Raw genomic sequence first — 19,396 nt, forward strand, 5'->3', positions numbered from 1 at the left:
CACAGACAGGATAACACATACCATGGCCTATGATATACCAGTCGAGGTGCACTGGCTGGAGCGAGAAATAGCCCAATGGGATCACCATTGGGGTTCAATCCAAGACTGACCATACATCAAGCAAACACTTTACCACCGGGCTACATCCCTTCCTATGAACACAATGAACTTAGGTGTGTGTGCTGGTGAATGGTTTGCCCTCAAAGTTATCTGTATGGTTCGTTAGCTTATGTCTGACGCCAATTAACTATAATTAAAATGTGCTGAATGCATTGTGAAATAAAACATTCCTTCCTTGTTATTTTTAAATCAGGAATATAATTGTATTTCTAAACTGTATTCAGGTACATAAATTTAGATAATACTGTTTATAAACTATTGATTATAACTGTCAGTGGTTGCCCAGTTAAAAAACATGAATGAATGCTGAATGGTTGAGTACATGAAAATTCACAAAACATTCTTCAAAGATGAGAAAATAAAAGAAAGTCTGCATTTCCAAATCTGTTTCTCTTCTTAATGCAATACTAGCTTGCCAGCTGCAAAGCCAAATATTAACTAGTTGCTGAAGACATACAAACCTCAATCTTTTTTATACAAGTTAACATGTCACCCGAAGCCTGGATCTACAGAAAATAACACTTAGTTGAAACTAGAATATCTTTTTGGAAAGTAGTATATATTTTGATACACTGTATTTTGTTTATTAAAGAAAGCTGCATCTCATTTTAGACAGTAGTATTTTTTTTAAAGCGACTATCTTGAGTTTTCAGCCCTTGCAAGACTTCTGTTTGTTACCCCCCAAAAAAAAGAGAAAAAAAAGAAGAAAAAAAAAAAAGAGAGCAGCATATCCTGTTTTTTACTGTTTCTTAAAACACTAATTTACCTTAAAATGTTTTAAATGTAAAGCACTAGGGTATATGAATAAATACATTTGGAATGAACTTTGACAGAATTATTTTAAATTTCATTTGGCCATGGTTAGAAATAATAAATTTGTACATATGAAATTATTTTGGACAAAAATCGATACTAAGATTCTACAAAACAGTACAATGTTCAGAAATGTACTGGTCATAGAGATATTCATATTGTAAGAAACAAAATGTAAGTACAAGTATATGTAATTTTAATAATGTAAACATTACTTCAAACTCAGGATAGTCTCTTTAAGAATGCAGCATTTTTTAATGTCAAAGTATGTGAGCCAAATTTATGAGGCCTATTTTTCTGAAATGAAGGTATGTAAGCATAGTAGATGTATTAAATTCGGCCATGTGTGTTTACATCTGTTTGCATGTGTGATGTGATATGTGTGTGTGTGTGTGTGATGTGATATGTGTGTGTGTGGTGTAAAATTTGTGTGTGTGTGTTATGTGTGCATGTCTGTGTGCGTGTGTGCATCAGTGTGTCTGTGGGTGTCTGTGTGTGTCTATATGTGTGTCCATGCATATCTGTATGTGTCTTTATATACGTGTGTGCTCGCATATACAATGTGTTTGTGTATTAGGTAACAATTGCCTTTCGTTTTATTTGCTGATGTTATCAAGTCACTATATTTTTTTTGTAAAACTTTAAAAAAAAAAAATCATTCACCTGACCTTTAATTGAATTAAGATGTGCAATATTTCATGATATACTGTAAAAAAAAGATCAGCAGAAATACTGAAAGTCGCACCGACACCAACTGATTGTTTGTAACAGGTGATTGAGGAAAGAAATCAGTACCTTCACTTTGCTCAGACTCTCTTCCAAATGTTCCCTTTCTCTTCGGTCATCTTCATTACGACTGCATAGCAACTGAACAACAGAAAAAAAACCACAGTTGAATTTCAGTTACATTATTTTCAAATACAAATAATGAGAAAATAATTATAATTCTTTTTTTCAATCCCAACTGATACATAATGACAATGTTTTGTGTAAGATTACATTATTTTTCATTTTCGAAAAGCTGTTTCCTACACACTTTCATAAATTTGTTTTAAAATTCACCTGCCAAATAAAGCAAGAAAGGATACTAACATAATGACACCTCAGCATATTTTAAATGACAGCTACCTGTATTTGAAAAAAAAGAGTAAAGTTTGTTTTATTTAATGACACCACTAGTGCACATTAATTTATTAATCATCAACTATTGGATGTCAAACATATGGTCATTTTGACACAGTCATAAAGAGGAAATCTGTTACATTTTTCCATTAGTAACAAGGAATCTTTTATGAGCTACTCTTTTCAATTAGCAGCAAGGAATCTTTTTATATGCACCATCCCAAAGACAGGATAGCACATACCACGGCCTTTAATATACCAGTCGTGGTGCACTGGCTGTGACAAGAAATAGCCCAATGGGCCCACCAATAGGGATCGATCCCAGACCGACCACGCATCAAGAGTTTCGCCCTCGACAGCTATTTGATGTCCAACATACAGTTATTTAAAAACTATATCTACAGTATAAGACAACAAACTCCCTGCAGACAGATAAACCACTCATACATAACTGTACAAAGGGAGCTTTTAAATGTGCTCTCTCACAGACAGAAAAGCACACATACCCAGTCTTTGGAAAATTGAAGTGTGGTCTAGGATTGATCCCTGTCAGTGGACCCATTGCACTATTTCTCATTCCAGCCAGTGCTTCACAACTGGTGTAACAAAGGCCGTGGAATATACTATCCTGTCTGTGGGATGGTGCATATAAAAGATCCCTTGCAGCTAACTGAAAAGAGTAGCCCATGAAGTGGCGACAGTAGTTTTCCTCTCTCAATATCTGTGTGGTCCTTAACCATATGTCTGACACCATATAACCATAAATAAAATGTATTGAGTGGGTCCTGGAGTATGCCCCCCCCCCCCCCCCCCACCCCCACCCCAGGAAATTTTGAAATCTAGAGGCTCTGAAATACCATTTTGCAGTCATTTCAGGGTGGTTACATACCAACAAGAGGATTTTCTTTAAGTTTCTATTATTTTTTGTAATGTTTTTTTTTTAGTGAGGACAACTGTCCTCCTTTCCTCCCGCTAGCTACCGCACCCGAGGCAAACACTTAACCACTGCACTACATATCATAATTAACAAGACAGTGTAAAATATTTCACCCTTTCGAGTCTGTCGATCTCTGCCTGCAGTCTCTTCTTCTCCTGGTCGGTGATGTTCTGTTGTTGTTCCAGCAGTTTGCTGCTGTTCTCCAGGGAGCTGATACGCTCCAGCGCACGTTCGTAGTACTCCTTTACAGACGACAACTCACAGGATAACTCCTCACAGACCTATAGATAGAGACATGACAGAATGACAGACGCTATTTAATAATGGGCCCATCAAAAAATGTCAACAGTGTGCTTAGTTACAGTGGAAATGAGTTTTAATCATATTGCATACATGTACATTGTTTAATTGTCTTTGTATGCCTGTCTCATATGTCTCATTCTCTTATCCTCTTTCCAGCTTTCTCTCTCCCTCAGTCTCAGTCTCTCTCTCTCCCTCAGTCTCAGTCTTTCTCTCTCCCTCAGTCTGTCTGTCTGTCTGTCTCTCTGCGTGTCTGTCTGTCTGCCTGTCTGTCTGTCTCTCTCTCTCTCTCTCTATATATATATATCTATATCTCGCTCTCTCTTTCTATCTCTCTCCTCTCTCTCTCTCTCTCTCTCTCTCTCTCTCTCTCTCTCTCTCTCTCTCTCTCTCTCTCTCTCTCTCTCTCTCAGATTCTCTTTTTTATTCTGTCTCTCCTCCTTCTCAGTCTCACTTCCTCCATTGCCCTCTCTCAACCTCCCTCCCTTCCTCTCTCTCACCCTCCCTCTTTCTTTCTTCTTCCCTCTCTCTCTTACTCTCTCCACTCCATCCCTCTCTTGCTCTCTCTATCTCTCTCATTAAAAATGACATATTTACATATTTATCATACATATTTTGATTTAAAGCAAAATTAATAAATGCCTATAGTTTGGAAAGTAACTATAGAACAAAAGCAAATACCTTTTTAACTGAATTCAACTCATCTTCCATGTCATTCAGTTCTTCGTTATGATTTGACCTTGACATCTTCGAATGCTGCACGGTCCTCTCCAGGTTATTCAACTGCTCCTCCAGTGACAGTTTGCTCTGTGGTACAATGGAAGAAGGAAACTACACATCACAAAACGACAACAATCTGTGACAGTTTGCTCTGTAGTACAATGGAAGAAGAAAACTACACATCATGAAACTACAACAATCTGTGACAATTTGCTCTGTTGTACAATGGAAGAAGGAAACTACCCATCACAAAACTACAACAATCTGTGACAGGTTGCTCTGTGGTACAATGGAAGAAGGAAACTACCCATCACAAAACTACAACAATCTGTGACAGGTTGCTCTGTTGTACAATGGAAGAAGAAAACTACCCATCACAAAACTACAACAATCTGTGACAATTTGCTCTGTTGTACAATGGAAGAAGGAAACTACCCATCACAAAACTACAACAATCTGTGACAGGTTGCTCTGTTGTACAATGGAAGAAGAAAACTACCCATCACAAAACTACAACAATCTGTGACAATTTGCTCTGTTGTACAATGGAAGAAGAAAACTACCCATTACAAAACTACAACAATCTGTGACAGGTTGCTCTGTGGTACAATGGAAGAAGGAAACTACACTTCACAAAACTACAACAATCTGTGACAGTTTGCCCTGTGGTACAATGGAAGAAGAAAACTAAAAATCATAAAACTACAACAATCTGTGTTTTATAGCTGTAATCATTGAAATAAATAAACAGAATACTTGGGATGGAAGGATGGATGGATGGATGGATGGATGGATGGATGGATGGATGGATGGATGGATGGATGGATCAATGGATGGATGGATGGATCATCAGATGGAGTGATAGGTTTTGGATGTATGGATGGGTGGATGAATGGACAGATGAATGAATGAATGAATGAATGGATGGATGGATGGATGGATGGTTGGATGGATGGATGGATGGATGGATGGATGGATGGATGGATGGATGGATGGATGGATGGATGGATGGATGGATGGATGGATGGATGGATGGATCATCAGATGGAGTGATGGGTTTTGGATGTATGGATGGGTGGATGAATGGACAGATAAATGAATGAATGGATGGGTGATGGATGGATCAATGGAGGGAGGAAAGGATAGGGAGGTATGGATAAATGTTGAGTTTTGGATGGATGTTGGGTGGATGGATGGATGGATGGATGGATGGATGGATGGATGGTATGGATGGATGGGTGGATGATGGATGGATGGATGAATTGATGGTTGTGTGGATGGATGAGTGGATGGATGGATGAATGTGTGGGTGAATGGATGGATGAATTGATGGACGAATGGACGAATGGACAGATGGACAGACGGATGGAGGGAGGGATGGAGGGATGAAGGGATGGATGAATGCTGAGTTCAGATAGATCAAATCCCATAGTCAGTATTAAATAATGTTATCAGTTCATCCAAGCATTAACTTAAAGGTATTAAACATGTTAGATACTCAGGTTAGGTTAGGTCATACAAATCAAGATAGCATCACATAATTTTACACAATATACAAGTAACTTATATATTATGTATTTTCTTAGCCAGAATGATATGTGCTTTCCTTTTCTGTTCACAAATATTTGTCAATAGCTACAAGCCTCTATACACATATATTGTTGAATAAATGTTTTACTGTTACCTATAACAGTTGTTTTCTTCTCCATATGAGGACAACGGGGGTCACACAAGGTATTGACTTGCATTGTCCCAACTGTCACCTATAATAGCTGTTTCCTTCTCGGCAATATGAGGACAATGGGGGTCACTTTTTTTAAGTTACCATTTCTTTTCACAAAATTAATATTTATCATACACTTATTTTACTTAGTACTATCTCAATATGTCAATCATTTACTGTGAAAACAAATTCACATTTAATTACTCTATATACAGTAAATATTTTAGGTACAGTATTAATGTATAATACATTAATATTGTACCTACAATATTTACATTAAATAATAGTTATTATTAATACTTCTTTTTATGCTTATATCAAATTATGTTTCAAGCACGCTGTCCTGGGCACACACCTCTGCTATCTGGACAGTCTGTCCAGGACAGTGGGTTACTGGTTAGTTGTTAGTGGTTAGTAAGAGAGAAGAGGGTGTCGTGGTCTTACACCTATACCCACTGAGTGGTTAAAACTTGCTCTGGGTGGGAGGCGGTACCGGGATGTGAACCCTGTACATTCCAACATTATGTCCGATCTTCCAGCCTTATGTCTGATCTTCCAGCCTTATGTCCGATCTTCTAGCATTATGTCCGATCTTCCAGCCTTATGTCCGATCTTCCAGCCTTATGTCCGATCTTCCAGCCTTATGTCCGATCTTCTAGCATCATGTCCGATCTTCTAGCCTTATGTCCCATCTTCCAGCCTTATGTCCGATCTTCTAGCTCATGTCTGATCTTCCAGCCTTATGTCCAATCTTCTAGCATCATGTCTGATCTTCTAGCATCATGTCTGATCTTCCAGCCTTATGTCTGATCTTCCAGCCTTATGTCCAATCTTCCAGCCTTATGTCCGATCTTCTAGCATCATGTCCAATCTTCTAGCATCATGTCCAATCTTCCAGCCTTATGTCCGATTTTCTAGCATCATGTCTGATCTTCCAGCCTTATGTCCGATCTTCCAGCCTTATGTCAGATCTTCTAGCATTATGTCTGATCTTCTAGCATTATGTCCGATCTTCTAGCATTATGTCCAATCTTCCAGCCTTATGTCCAATCTTCCAGCCTTATGTCCGATCTTCCAGCATTATGTCCGATCTTCTAGCATTATGTCCGATCTTCTAGCATCATGTCTGATCTTCCAGCCTTATGTCTGATCTTCCAGCCTTATGTCTGATCTTCTAGCATCATGTCTGATCTTCCAGCCTTATGTCCGATCTTCTAGCATTATGTCCAATCTTCCAGCCTTATGTCCGATCTTCCAGCCGTATGTCCAATCTTCCAGCCGTATGTCCCATCTTACGTCCGATCTTCTAGCATTATGTCCAATCTTCCAGCCTTATGTCCGATCTTCCAGCCATATGTCCGATCTTCCAGCCGTATGTCCCATCTTATGTCCGATCTTCCAGCCGTATGTCCCATCTTACGTCCGATCTTCCAGCCTTACGTCCAATCTTCCAGCCTTACGTCCGATCTTCCAGCCTTATGTCCGATGGCTTAACCACAATACCACAGAGGCCATTATTTTTCAATTAAAACTATATGTATTTTTTTTCTAAGCAAATTCCCATTTACCGTATACTTACTTTAATAAGCTGTTCCTTGTCGAGAACGAGCTGCTGTAGTTTCTGATTGAGGTCGAATCTGTCCTGAAACAATCTGTCCTTGTCTGCACTAGTGGTTGCTAACTTCGACTTGAGATCCGCTATCGTGTCCTGGTAGTTTTCAATCTGCCGTGAGCTCCTCTGTTTGTCCTACAAAGTCATAAACGCAGGGCACAATAAATCATTGCGTTTCTTAAAGAACAACACATCAGATTTTAACTGAGCTCCTAGACAAATATATACATGTACAATAAGGTTTAGTTTTTCAATATTTGACTATGAAGTTAAGGAAAAAACCCAATCTTTATCACAGATGACGAGAAAGTTAACAGTAGTATTATTGTAAGATTCTCTACGACAAATGTATAATAACTTGTCAGTCCATCGATGTAAGGGATTGTGCAAAAATTATTGGTGTTATTTTAAGAAAAGCAAAATCAGGCCTGCTGGAAAGAGCATGCAGGGTCATATACTAAGTGTAAAGTAATTTTAAATTTATGATCCAGCCAGTGCACAACTGGTATATCAAAGGCTGTGGTATGTGCTATCCTGTCTGTGGGATGGTGCATATAAAAGATCCCTTGTTACTAAACTAAAAATGTATATGTCGAAATTACCAAACGTTTGACATTGAATAGCCAGTGATTAATAAATCAATTTGCTCTAGTGGTGTCATTAAACAAAATAAACTTTTTGAGAGAGAGAGAGAGAGAGAGAGAGAGAGAGAGAGAGAGAGAGAGAGAGAGAGAGAGAGAGAGAGAGAGAGAGAGAGAGAGAAACAGAGAGAGAGAGAGACAGAGAGAGAGACAGAAAGAGACAGACAGAAAGATAGAGAGACAGAGACAAACAGAAAGAATGAGAGATAGACAGACTAAAACAAAGATAGAGACAGAAAGAAAGACAGACAGATGGATGGATGGATGGATAAATGGACACAGAGAAGAAACCCACTAACCTACTAAAAAAAACGAAAATGTTGGAGGGGTTACACTCTCCTACAGACAGGACAGTACATACCAGTCTTTGATGTATCATTAAATTATGTAGCTGCTGATTAAAACAATATGTTGGAGTGTCATAAAACACACATTGTTTTTATACACCATGATTAAAGCAATGAATAGGATTTTCAGCTAATGACAGTAAACTATGTTCCACAAACATCTCGCTAACATCTGTACCTCAATAAATCATGCTCTGTCCCTTATAATGAAAGGTTACTTGACACAGAGAAATGCCAATATTGTGGCACAAACAGAGAGGTTTGTCGTGGACGTGCCAGACAAACAGATACACAGACTGCAGACGTCCACGCCAACCATCCTGACATCTACTGCTGTGGTTAGAAAGAATCTGCAGCAACAAGCATGTTTAAACAGTTCATTTACATTATTACTAGTAGCAGAAAAAAACGAATTAAGTACAATGAAACTTCTTAGTTCAAAAAAGCTTTCTCAGGTAAAAAAAAAGAGGTACAAAACCTCCTCCCATCCTCAGTGTATTCAGTCAAATTTTTTTTTTTAAATTAAAAGAATTAGAAACCATCGGCTTTATTGAAAAGTTGCTTAATAGGTTTTTTTGTGTTTTGTTGGGGTTTTTTAAAGAATTTTTTTTAATTGTTTATATTATCTAACTGTTTTTTTGAAAGGTTAACCATGTCTTAACAAGGATGTATTATACCTAAATGATTTACTGTTTATATGAAAGCTGTAAAAAAAAAAAAAAAAAAAAAATTGAATTTGAAGTAAAAGAAAGTATAAAAATAAATTATTAAATATAAGCAAATTTTGTTACAACTTTAAATATTTTAAGTAAGAGCTATGCTAGAAACAACTTATGACATAGATTTTAAAAAGCAAATAATTTGGCCTTTTTTAAATACAAAGTAAGTTTAAACTATAAACAATGTATTATGTTTTTTACTCTCTTTTTTTTTTAAATATTAAAAAAAATAAAATAATAATAAATAAATAAATAAAAAATGTACGGTATTACATTATAAAGAGAAAAAGTCATGAGTAATCTCAAATTAAAAAACACAAAAACAAAAGTGAAAAATTATGTGATACAGGTACGAAACAGAACTGGATGATCTATAAAAAAAACCCGGTTAAATATTGTAAATATTCTAGAGATTGCAGCTTTAACATTTTGGTCACTTTAGCAAGCAAAGACAAAGCATTTAAAGTATCAATATCTCAGAGATGTATTTCCAAACTAAAAATCAGTCACAAACACTACTACACGACATGACTCAACTTAACGGTTCAATCGTGTCGCATCATATAATGTGATCTAGACTTTAGCAGTCAAAGACAAATGATTTAAACGACCAAAAAAAAAGAAGAAATGTTTTATTTAACGATGCACTCAACACATTTTGTTTACGGATATATGGCGTCAAACATATGGTTAAGAACTACACAGATATAGAGAGAGGAAACCCGCTGACGCCACTTCATGGGCTACTCTTTTCGATTAGCAGCAAGGGATCTTTTATATGCACCATCCCACAGACAGGATAGCACATACCACAGCCTTTGTTACTCCAGTTGTGGAGCACTGGTTGTGACGAGAAATAGCCCAATGGGTTCACCGATGGGGATCGATCCTAGACCGACCCCACATCGAGCGAACTATTACCACTGGGCTATATCCCGCCCCTTAAAGGACCAATACCTCCGAGATGTGTTTCCAAACTAAAAAATCAGTCGCAAACACTACTACACGCCGTGACTCAACTTAACAGTTCAACTGTGTCGCGTCATATAACGTGATCTAGATTTTAGCAGTCAAAGACAAATGATTTAAACGACCAAATACCTCAGAGATGTGTTTCCAGTTGCCACAGAGTCGCTCGTTCTCATCACGCACTGCCTGTAACAGAGTCCTCAGCTCCACCATCTGCCCGGCCATCTCGTGCACCTTCCGACTCAGGGTCGTGTTCTCCTGGTAACAACGGTAACAGTTCTTTTAAAACAAGCTTCAAGCACGCCTGTCCTGGGCAGACAGCCGTCTCGGATAGGGGTTAATGGTTATTTGTTAGTGAGCGAGGTAGAGAAGAGGAAAGAAGGAAATGTTTTATTTAACGATGCACTCAACACATTTTATTTACGGTTATATGACATATGGTTAAGGACCACATATTATATAAACCCGCTGTCACCACTTCATGCACCATCCCACAGACAGGATAGTACATACTACAGCCTTTGTTACACCAGTTGTGGAGCACTGGTTGGAACGAGAAATAGCCCAATGGGTCCACCGACGCTTCATGGGATCGATCCTAGACTGACCGCACATTGAGCAATTTAAGCGCTTTAGCACTGGGCTACATCCCGCCCCAAATTTTGAGAGAGAACATTTTGTCAGATAGATGATAGTAACTGACATTTTCATTGTGCTTACCATTTTCATTGTATTATATTCATTTTTCAAGTTCTTGTTCTCCTCGTCAATGCAACCGAAGCGAGACTTGGTAAGTTGTAGAGCTTCCTTAATGACATTAATCTCATCCTGTGCCAGGTCTCGCTCCTGTAAACAACAATGATGGTGTTAAAAAGAGGATGACAACAATCAATACCAAACACAGGAATTAAACCTGCAAAAATTAAATTATTAATGTACATGTATAACCTTGCTCCTAGACAACATGACAAAGCTATAATACTTGAACCAAGAGTTCGTGAATTTGCAAAGTTAACATTTGATAGGGCACATTGATTAATTGATCATTAAATACTAGATGTCAAACATTTGGACATTCTGACTAGTCTTCAGTTTATTTTGTTTGTTTTGTTTAATGACACCACTGGAGCACATTGATTAATTAATCATCGGCTATTGGATGTCAAACATTTGGTAATTTCTGATACGTAGTCATCAGAGGAAACCCGCTACATTTTTCCTAACTTCATTTCATTCATTTCAACTTATTTTCATGCTTATATTCAATTAAGGTTCAAGCACGCTGTCCTGGGCACACACCTCAGCTATCTGGGCAGTCTGTCCAAGACAGTGTGTTAGTTGTTAGTTGTTAGTGGTTAGTGAGAAGAGAAGATGGTGCAGTGGTCTTACACCCACCCGATCAGTCATTAAAACTCGCTCTGGGTGGGAGCCGGTACCGGGCTGCGAACCCTGTACCCACCAGCCTTATGTCTGATGGTTTAACCACGACACCACTGAGGCCATTGTTTTCTAATGCAGCAAGGAATCTTTTATATGCACTTTCCCACAGACAGGAAAGCATATACCATGGCCTTTGACAGTTGTGCACTGGTTGGAATGAGGAAAAAGCCAATCAGTTGAATGGATCCACTGGGGTGGTTCGATCCTGCGACACAAGCACCTCAGGCGTGCACTCAACTATGACTAGTCTTCAGAGGAAACTCTATACATTTTTCTATTAATAGCAAAGTAGCTGGATTTAGCTTAGTCGGTTGAGTGCTCACCTGAGGTGCCTGCGCCCCAGGATCGAACCACCTCGGTGGATCCATTCGGCTGATTGGATTTTTTCTCGTTCCAACCAGTGCATCACAATTGGTCAAAGGATGTGGTATGTGCCTTTCTGTCTCTGGGAAAGTGCATATACAAAAGATCATTTGCTGCATTAGGAAAAATGTTGCAGGTTTCCTCTGATGACTACGTGTCGGAAGTACCAAATGTTTGACATCCAATAGCCAATGATTGATTAATCAATGTGCTCTAGTGGTGTCATTACACAAAACTATATTTTTAACTTTAACTTTTTGCATACACAGGACAGCACATACCATGACCTGTGATATACCAGTCATAGGGCTCTGGTTGGGATGGGAGAAAAACCTATCAGACAATGAGTCCTCTTAGACTATTAAATCGTTTGATCCAAGCACCACTCTTGTAAACTAAGGTTTTTTTCACTGATTAGTTCAGTGAACATAAGGCAACACACCACCATGTGTCATGTCGATACTTTCTGTAGCAGCTTAATATAGTCCGGTTTAGGAAACTGTTCCTCATAAAAAAAAATACTACAAAATTCTGACATGCTTTTTGAAATCTTTCTTTGATGATTGCATGTACATGTAGGTTGACCTCTGTAGTATTAAAGTAACCCGTTGGTTTGAAGTTACTTGTTACATCAGTACTAACTGATAACAACTGTGCAAGTGGTATGGTGCCACTTGTATAACAGCAACACGAGGCGGTGGTCGGGCATAAGGGCCATTAACTGAAAACTTTTGTGGTCGACCTATGTTGATATTTTACACGGTACATGTCAGTTGAGAGCACTCCCTAAAATTAGTAGTCACATGACCCTCTCGACAGTGTTGTATTTTTCTCAGGATATATTCTGACATACACAATGTAGAAATTGTATTGACCTGCATGGAGTAATTAATGGTGGTGTGTAACCATAAGGGAGGGGTGAGCAACATTTGCTTCCTGCGCCTCCTGTCAAATTTTGAGTCTTGTATACATGAAAACCTACCTTCTGCAGTTTTGTGTTTTCCATCTCCAGTAATGACAAGGTCGAGGTCGTCTGGTCCAGGAGACTGCTTCTCTTCTCATTCTCGACCTCCGTAGACTGGTGCTGGCTCTGTAGTGACCTCAGCTGGAAGTCCAGTGTATTAATTCTGAAATGTCAGAGAAAAATCACTGATCAGTTATTATGTTACTCTGTAGTGACTTTAGCTGGAAGTCCAGTGTATTAATTCTGAAATGTCAGAGAAAAATCACAGACCAGTTACTATGTTACTCTGCAGTGACTTCAGCTGGAAGTCCAGTGTATTAATTCTGAAATGTCAGACAAAAACCACGGATCAGTTATTACGTTACTCTGTAGTGACTTTAGCTGGAAATCCAGCGTATTAAAGGAAGGAAGGAAATGTTTTATTTAACGAAGCACTCAACACATTTTATTTACGGTTATATGGCATCAGTCTTATGGTTAAGGACCACACAGATATTGAGAAAGGAAACCCACTGTCGCCACTTCATGGGCTACTCTTTTCGATTAGCAGCAAGGGATCTTTTATATGCACCATCCCACAGACAGGATAGCACATACCACAGCCTTTGATATACCAGTCGTGGTGCACTGGCTGGAGTGAAAAATAGCCCACCGATGGGGATCGATCCCAAACCAACCGCGCATCAAGCGAGCGCTTTACCACTGGGCTACGTCCCACCCACCCAGTTTGGTTGGAATAGGAAAAAAGCAAATGGGCGTATTGACATTTACTGAATGTGATTAATCGAGTAATCCATCTCACCTCACACTATTGCTCTACATCCAGCCAGTTTTACCCACTGGCATAGGCTGGGGTGAGTTTGGAAGGTTCAGAGGAAACACCACCCTCCCATCCCCCATTGAGGCTAAAACATTTTTTTTCCAGTGCAATATTAGGCTATTCATATTCATAAACGTGTTCAGGGAAAATGTAAATATAAGGGTCTGCTAGATTCATTTTTGAACCCCACCCCACCCAGATCCAGACAAAGCTATATAACTAATTTCATGTCTCGTAACACTAGACAAGTTCCCAGCACCCACCTGTCTTGCATTTCTTACTGCAGTCGGATGTTTTCCAATTAGTTTATCTCTCGTAACACTAGAAGAGTTCCCAGCACTCACCTGTCTTGCATTTCTTCCAACAGTCGGATGTTTTCCAATTAGTTTATCTCTCGTAACACTAGACAAGTTCCCAGCACTCACCTGTCTTGCATTTCTTCCAACAGTCGGATGTTTTCCAATTAGTTTATCTCTCGTAACACTAGACAAGTTCCCAGCACTCACCTGTCTTGCATTTCTTCCAACAGTCGGATGTTTTCCAATTAGTTTATCTCTCGTAACACTAGACAAGTTCCCAGCACCCACCTGTCTTGCATTTCTTACCGCAGTCGGATGTTTTCCAATTAGTTTATCTCTCGTAACACTAGACAAGTTCCCAGCACTCACCTGTCTTGCATTTCTTCCAACAGTCGGATGTTTTCCAATTAGTTTATCTCTCGTAACACTAGAAGAGTTCCCAGCACTCACCTGTCTTGCATTTCTTCCAACAGTCGGATGTTTTCCAATTAGTTTATCTCTCGTAACACTAGAAGAGTTCCCAGCACTCACCTGTCTTGCATTTCTTACCGCAGTCGGATGTTTTCCAATTAGTTTATCTCTCATAACCCTAGACAAGTTCCCAGCACTCACCTGTCTTGCATTTCTTCCAACAGTCGGATGTTTTCCAATTAGTTTATCTCTCATAACACTAGACAAGTTCCCAGCACTCACCTGTCTTGCATTTCTTCCAACAGTCGGATGTTTTCCAATTAGTTTATCTCTCGTAACACTAGACAAGTTCCCAGCACTCACCTGTCTTGCATTTCTTCCAACAGTCGGATGTTTTCCAATTAGTTTATCTCTCGTAACACTAGACAAGTTCCCAGCACCCACCTGTCTTGCATTTCTTACCGCAGTCGGATGTTTTCCAATTAGTTTATCTCTCGTAACACTAGACAAGTTCCCAGCACTCACCTGTCTTGCATTTCTTCCAACAGTCGGATGTTTTCCAATTAGTTTATCTCTCGTAACACTAGAAGAGTTCCCAGCACTCACCTGTCTTGCATTTCTTCCCGCAGTCGGATGTTTTCCAATTAGTTTATCTCTCGTAACACTAGACAAGTTCCCAGCACTCACCTGTCTTGCATTTCTTCCAACAGTCGGATGTTTTCCAATTAGTTTATCTCTCGTAACACTAGAAGAGTTCCCAGCACTCACCTGTCTTGCATTTCTTCCCGCAGTCGAATGTTTTCCATCCTCAGACCTTCCTTCTCCTGCTCTGCCCTCTGCAACACGGCTATCTTCTTTCTGTAATCTCGCTCCTTGAACTTGAGGTCCTCCACCAGAAAACTGTTGTCTTTTGCTGCCGTCTCTATCTTTGACAGTCTTTCATTTTGTAACTGTAAATAAACATAAAAGTGGTCTCTATCTTTGACAGTCTTTCATTTTGTAACTATAAATAAACATAAAAGTGGTCTCCATCTTTGACAGTCTTTCATTTTGTAACTATAAATAAACATAAAAGTGGTCTCTATCTTTGACAGTCTTTCATTTTGTAACTATAAATAAACATAAAAGTGGTCTCTATCTTTGACAGTCTTCACTGTGTAACTGCAAATAAACATAAAAAGTTGTCTTTATCGTTCACAGTTTCATCTTGTAACTCTTAATAAACATAAAAGTAGTCTCCATCTTTGATAGTCTTTCATTTTGTAACTGTAAATAAACATAAACGTGGTCTCTATCTTTGAGAGTTTCATCTTGTAACTGTAAATAAACATTATAGCAGCCTCAGTCTTTAGAAGCATTTCATTTTGTAACTGTAATTAATAAACATCAATGTGGTCTCTATCTTTGACAGTCTTTCATTTTGTAACTGTAAAGAGTAATTATAGTGGTCTCCGTCTTTGAGGTTTTATTTTTTAAACTGGAAATAAACAAAATAACAGAACTGCTGATGATGTTATAGTTGTACCAAATGGCAGCATATTTAGAGAATAACTAATGAGCTACATTGTATGAGGAATTATGAATTATCTGTCCCGAGTGAATGAATGTTGTAAACCTGAGCCTTTGGCGAGAGTTTTACAATATTCATTCACAAGGAACAGATAATTCGTAACTCCTCGTAGCAAGTTGGTTATTCTCTTTATTACCCATTGTCAATTTTAACTGATTTTTAATGTAAAAATTCCTCTGCAGTCTAGAACAAAGCCACAAGCCATTACATCATATAATCTTACGCACATTACATGACGTAATGTAAGTGACGTCATAGAATAACGGCGTTCTTTTTACAGCCAAATGTTTACAGTACAAAATAATACAACTGTATTTGCATTTGAAAACAATTAATTTTATATATTACTAAAGCCGTTGCTTATGAAAATAGACCATTTCATGTTTACGAAACAAATGAGTCCATTTGTTTTTGTAAATCTTTGTAGATCTTATAATGTATGTGTAATCTGACTCATGAATGGAAACATTACATGAATGAAAGTGAAGTTCCAGCCATGGCAAGAAACCAACCAAATGTCGTGATTTTTAAGCCAGCCAATCAGTGGCTGTAGAAGCAATCTGCACACTGTACAAAAATATTACCCTGTATATTTGAGCCCATATGGGTAATAAATGTATATGCTATCTTTGAGTCCTGTGCACATTGCATTAACAGATGTAGGATATAAAAGAGAATAACCAACTTGCTACGAGGAGTTACGAATTATCTGTCCCTCGTGAATGAATGTTGTAAAACCCTCGCCAAAGGCTCGGGTTTACAACATTCGTTCACTCGGGACAGATCATTCATAATTCCTCGTAGCTCGTCAATAAATAAGACAAATAAATCCAGCTAACCGTGAGGGTTTCCTGCGCTTCTTTTAACTTGTTCATCAACACTGATCGTCGGTTTTCACTCTCATCCAGCGTAACACGAAGATGTCGTACAGACTTTTCGGGTGGAATGAACATCACAGGAGAACTAGGGGGAGACAACTCTTCATCGACCGACCCATTCAGTCTTGTGAGTGACCTTGACCTTGTGAGTCGAGAAGGAACCGACATGCTGAAGTCATCTGAGTTGAATAGACGACTCCTCGTTTTGAACGAACTGATAAATAAAAATAATAATAAAATGTTAATAATAATTAATGATCAGGGGTGGGAATTGGTGAACTGTAAAAAAGAGGAAATCTAGATGGGTCCCGGAAATTCTTGAAATCCTATATTAAAATCTGTGCCATCTGACAAATTTTGGAGGAAAGGATGAGTGAAATGTGAGGAAACGCAATGTTCCATGAGAGGAAAACTGCGGATCCAAGGAAGGAGAATTCCCACCCCTGAATGATGTTAATTTCGAAAGATCAGTCTTCTTTTTATATCACTGAAACAAAATTAATATAATATTATTTATTTAACAAATTATTGTTTGATGAGTTTCAATGCATTTTTTATTCATCAATCATTGTATTAAGCATCTAACGTAAGTGTAGTAATTGCAAGTTGCAACACATCCATTATCTCACATCCACCATGAGTAATGGAGACAAAATAGGTCTTACCAATATCATTTTGTTTTCCTACAGACCAACAGGTTCCAAAACAAATATAGCTCCCTCTTTCCAATTCGGTGGACCGATCATAATTGCGCCAAATTTCATTCATTCAAATTGCACCTTTTTTTTTCCCTTTGGAATTAATCCAAATTCCATAGCACCAAAACCAACCCCCGGCCTGTCACCAACCCCGGTTGGCCTGCTGGTGCTCCCTTACACCTGCCAGTGCAGGTGGTCCCCTCTCCCTCCCTCTTTCCCCAACCCTTTCCTGTCCTAGATGGAGGAGCCTGCCAAGGCCGGCACCTGTTACCAGGGCAGGCATGCACTAAAACAGCTTGCTCTGAATGTACATGTTAAACTCTATGACTTGACTTGACAGAACAGTGTTTCACAGATAAAAACTTTACTAGCCAGGACAATCTAATTAAAATTAGTTCCACTGGTTAATTACTATTACCTGTGGATCTAACAGCACCCCGTTGGAGCTCATGTCCAGTTGACCTTTCATTCGACCAATCAAAACCTAACTTATAAAATCATGCTAGTGATTTGAAAAGAATTTAAAAACATTCAGGATTATGCCGAGGGTATACAAAATGATTTGGGTGAATTATGAAGTATGCCCGGAAACAATTTCAATATAAAATGTTATATAAAAAAAAATTCAAGACGGAAAAAAAAAATGTGATGGTATAGCCATAAAATCTGTTTATACTAGTATACAATCCAAAGTTTATTACTGCACTTTTCCCCCTGTTTTTTAATATTGAAATAGACCAACAAGTTCGCCTATTGCATAAAATTAGTCTCGCCCGATATTTTTAGAATTTGTATGCTCCCAAATAACGCTATAAAAGGCAAAGTGTAATTGGTTGAAATTTAAATTGTTATTTATAGATGAAATGTCACCTGGACATGGAAGTCCACACAATGCTGTTAGATCTACTGGTAGACCAGTAGAACTAATTTAAATCAGATTGTAGCCGGGACCAAGAGCTAGTAGTTTGTCGAACTTTGAGGCCTGGATCCATATTTTCAAAGCTATCTTTGCGCTACGAAATCACAAAACCATCATAGGCTATGACGTCACTATGACATGTGCTGTAGTGACATCAAAGCCTATGACAATTTTATGATTCCATAGGGCTAACATAGCTTCAAAAATATGGGCCCCGAATTCAAATAATTATTTCATTCAATTCCTAGTCTTTTAAAACATACTGAAAGAAATGTAATTCCTGTTTTTATCATATCTAATTACAGATACATAGCACTTTATTAATTTTTAAATTCCTTGGTGGCCATCTTGAATATTTTAAATTGCTCAAGAGTGACAACTCAACACCAATCTGGATATCACTATACACACACACACACACACACACACACACACACACACACACACACACACACACACAAACAGCAATTAAAAAAAAAAATACCCAAAACTAAAAAGAAAATCAATATACAAAGAATCTACATGTATTTATAAATACAAAAAATATTTATAAGAATCATGTTTTGTCACATTTAAAAACTAGTTACATCCAAAAGGAAATTAAAGAGAAGATAAAATTATGATGGAGAACACAAAACCGAATAATAGTTACCCAAATCCACTATCGGAGTCTGGAAAGGTCAAGGGCAGGTCATGCATCGCTCGCATTGGTGACCTGGCAGTCATCCTGGTAGGCAGCTGGTCAAAATAAGATGACTGCATACTGCCACGGTCACAGGTCAAGTCATCGAAAAAGTGTAACGTCTGCAAAAATGAAAAATATAGAAATGAATAGAAATAAATTTTGAAAATTAAAACTACAAATGACAGATGTTGGTAACAGACTAACAAAGCTTTTTTGATGACTAAAATCGTATATATTAAAAAAAAAAATTCTTTAAATGATCAGTGTTTGTTGTTTTCCTAATGTTTGTAGTGGCCCAAACCAAATTTTACCTTCCAGTAATTTAG

General features: G+C 38.2%; 1 protein-coding gene across 7 annotated transcripts in view; it reads right to left on the reverse strand.

The window, feature by feature from the left end:
* Positions 1-19,186, reverse strand: part of LOC121382319 (nucleoprotein TPR-like) — a 95,008-nt gene extending 75,822 nt beyond the window's left edge. For all 7 annotated transcript variants that reach the window (XR_005959155.1, XM_041511942.1, XM_041511919.1 and 4 more), the window contains exons 1-10: positions 19,038-19,186; positions 16,730-16,982; positions 15,089-15,270; positions 12,809-12,953; positions 10,744-10,869; positions 10,156-10,281; positions 7,315-7,482; positions 3,974-4,099; positions 3,106-3,273; positions 1,729-1,800 (exon numbers count right to left, since the gene is read on the reverse strand). Coding sequence is in view for 6 of the 7 variants with exons in the window: in XM_041511942.1 (XP_041367876.1) it covers positions 1,729-1,800; positions 3,106-3,273; positions 3,974-4,099; positions 7,315-7,482; positions 10,156-10,281; positions 10,744-10,869; positions 12,809-12,953; positions 15,089-15,270; positions 16,730-16,982; positions 19,038-19,147 (1,476 nt within the window). In the remaining variant the exon portion in view is untranslated. The remainder of the gene's footprint in view (positions 1-1,728; positions 1,801-3,105; positions 3,274-3,973; positions 4,100-7,314; positions 7,483-10,155; positions 10,282-10,743; positions 10,870-12,808; positions 12,954-15,088; positions 15,271-16,729; positions 16,983-19,037) is intronic.
* Between the last annotated feature and the right edge of the window lie 210 nt (positions 19,187-19,396).

Source organism: Gigantopelta aegis, chromosome 2, assembly GCF_016097555.1.
Source record: "Gigantopelta aegis isolate Gae_Host chromosome 2, Gae_host_genome, whole genome shotgun sequence".
NCBI lineage: Eukaryota > Metazoa > Mollusca > Gastropoda > Neomphalida > Peltospiridae > Gigantopelta > Gigantopelta aegis.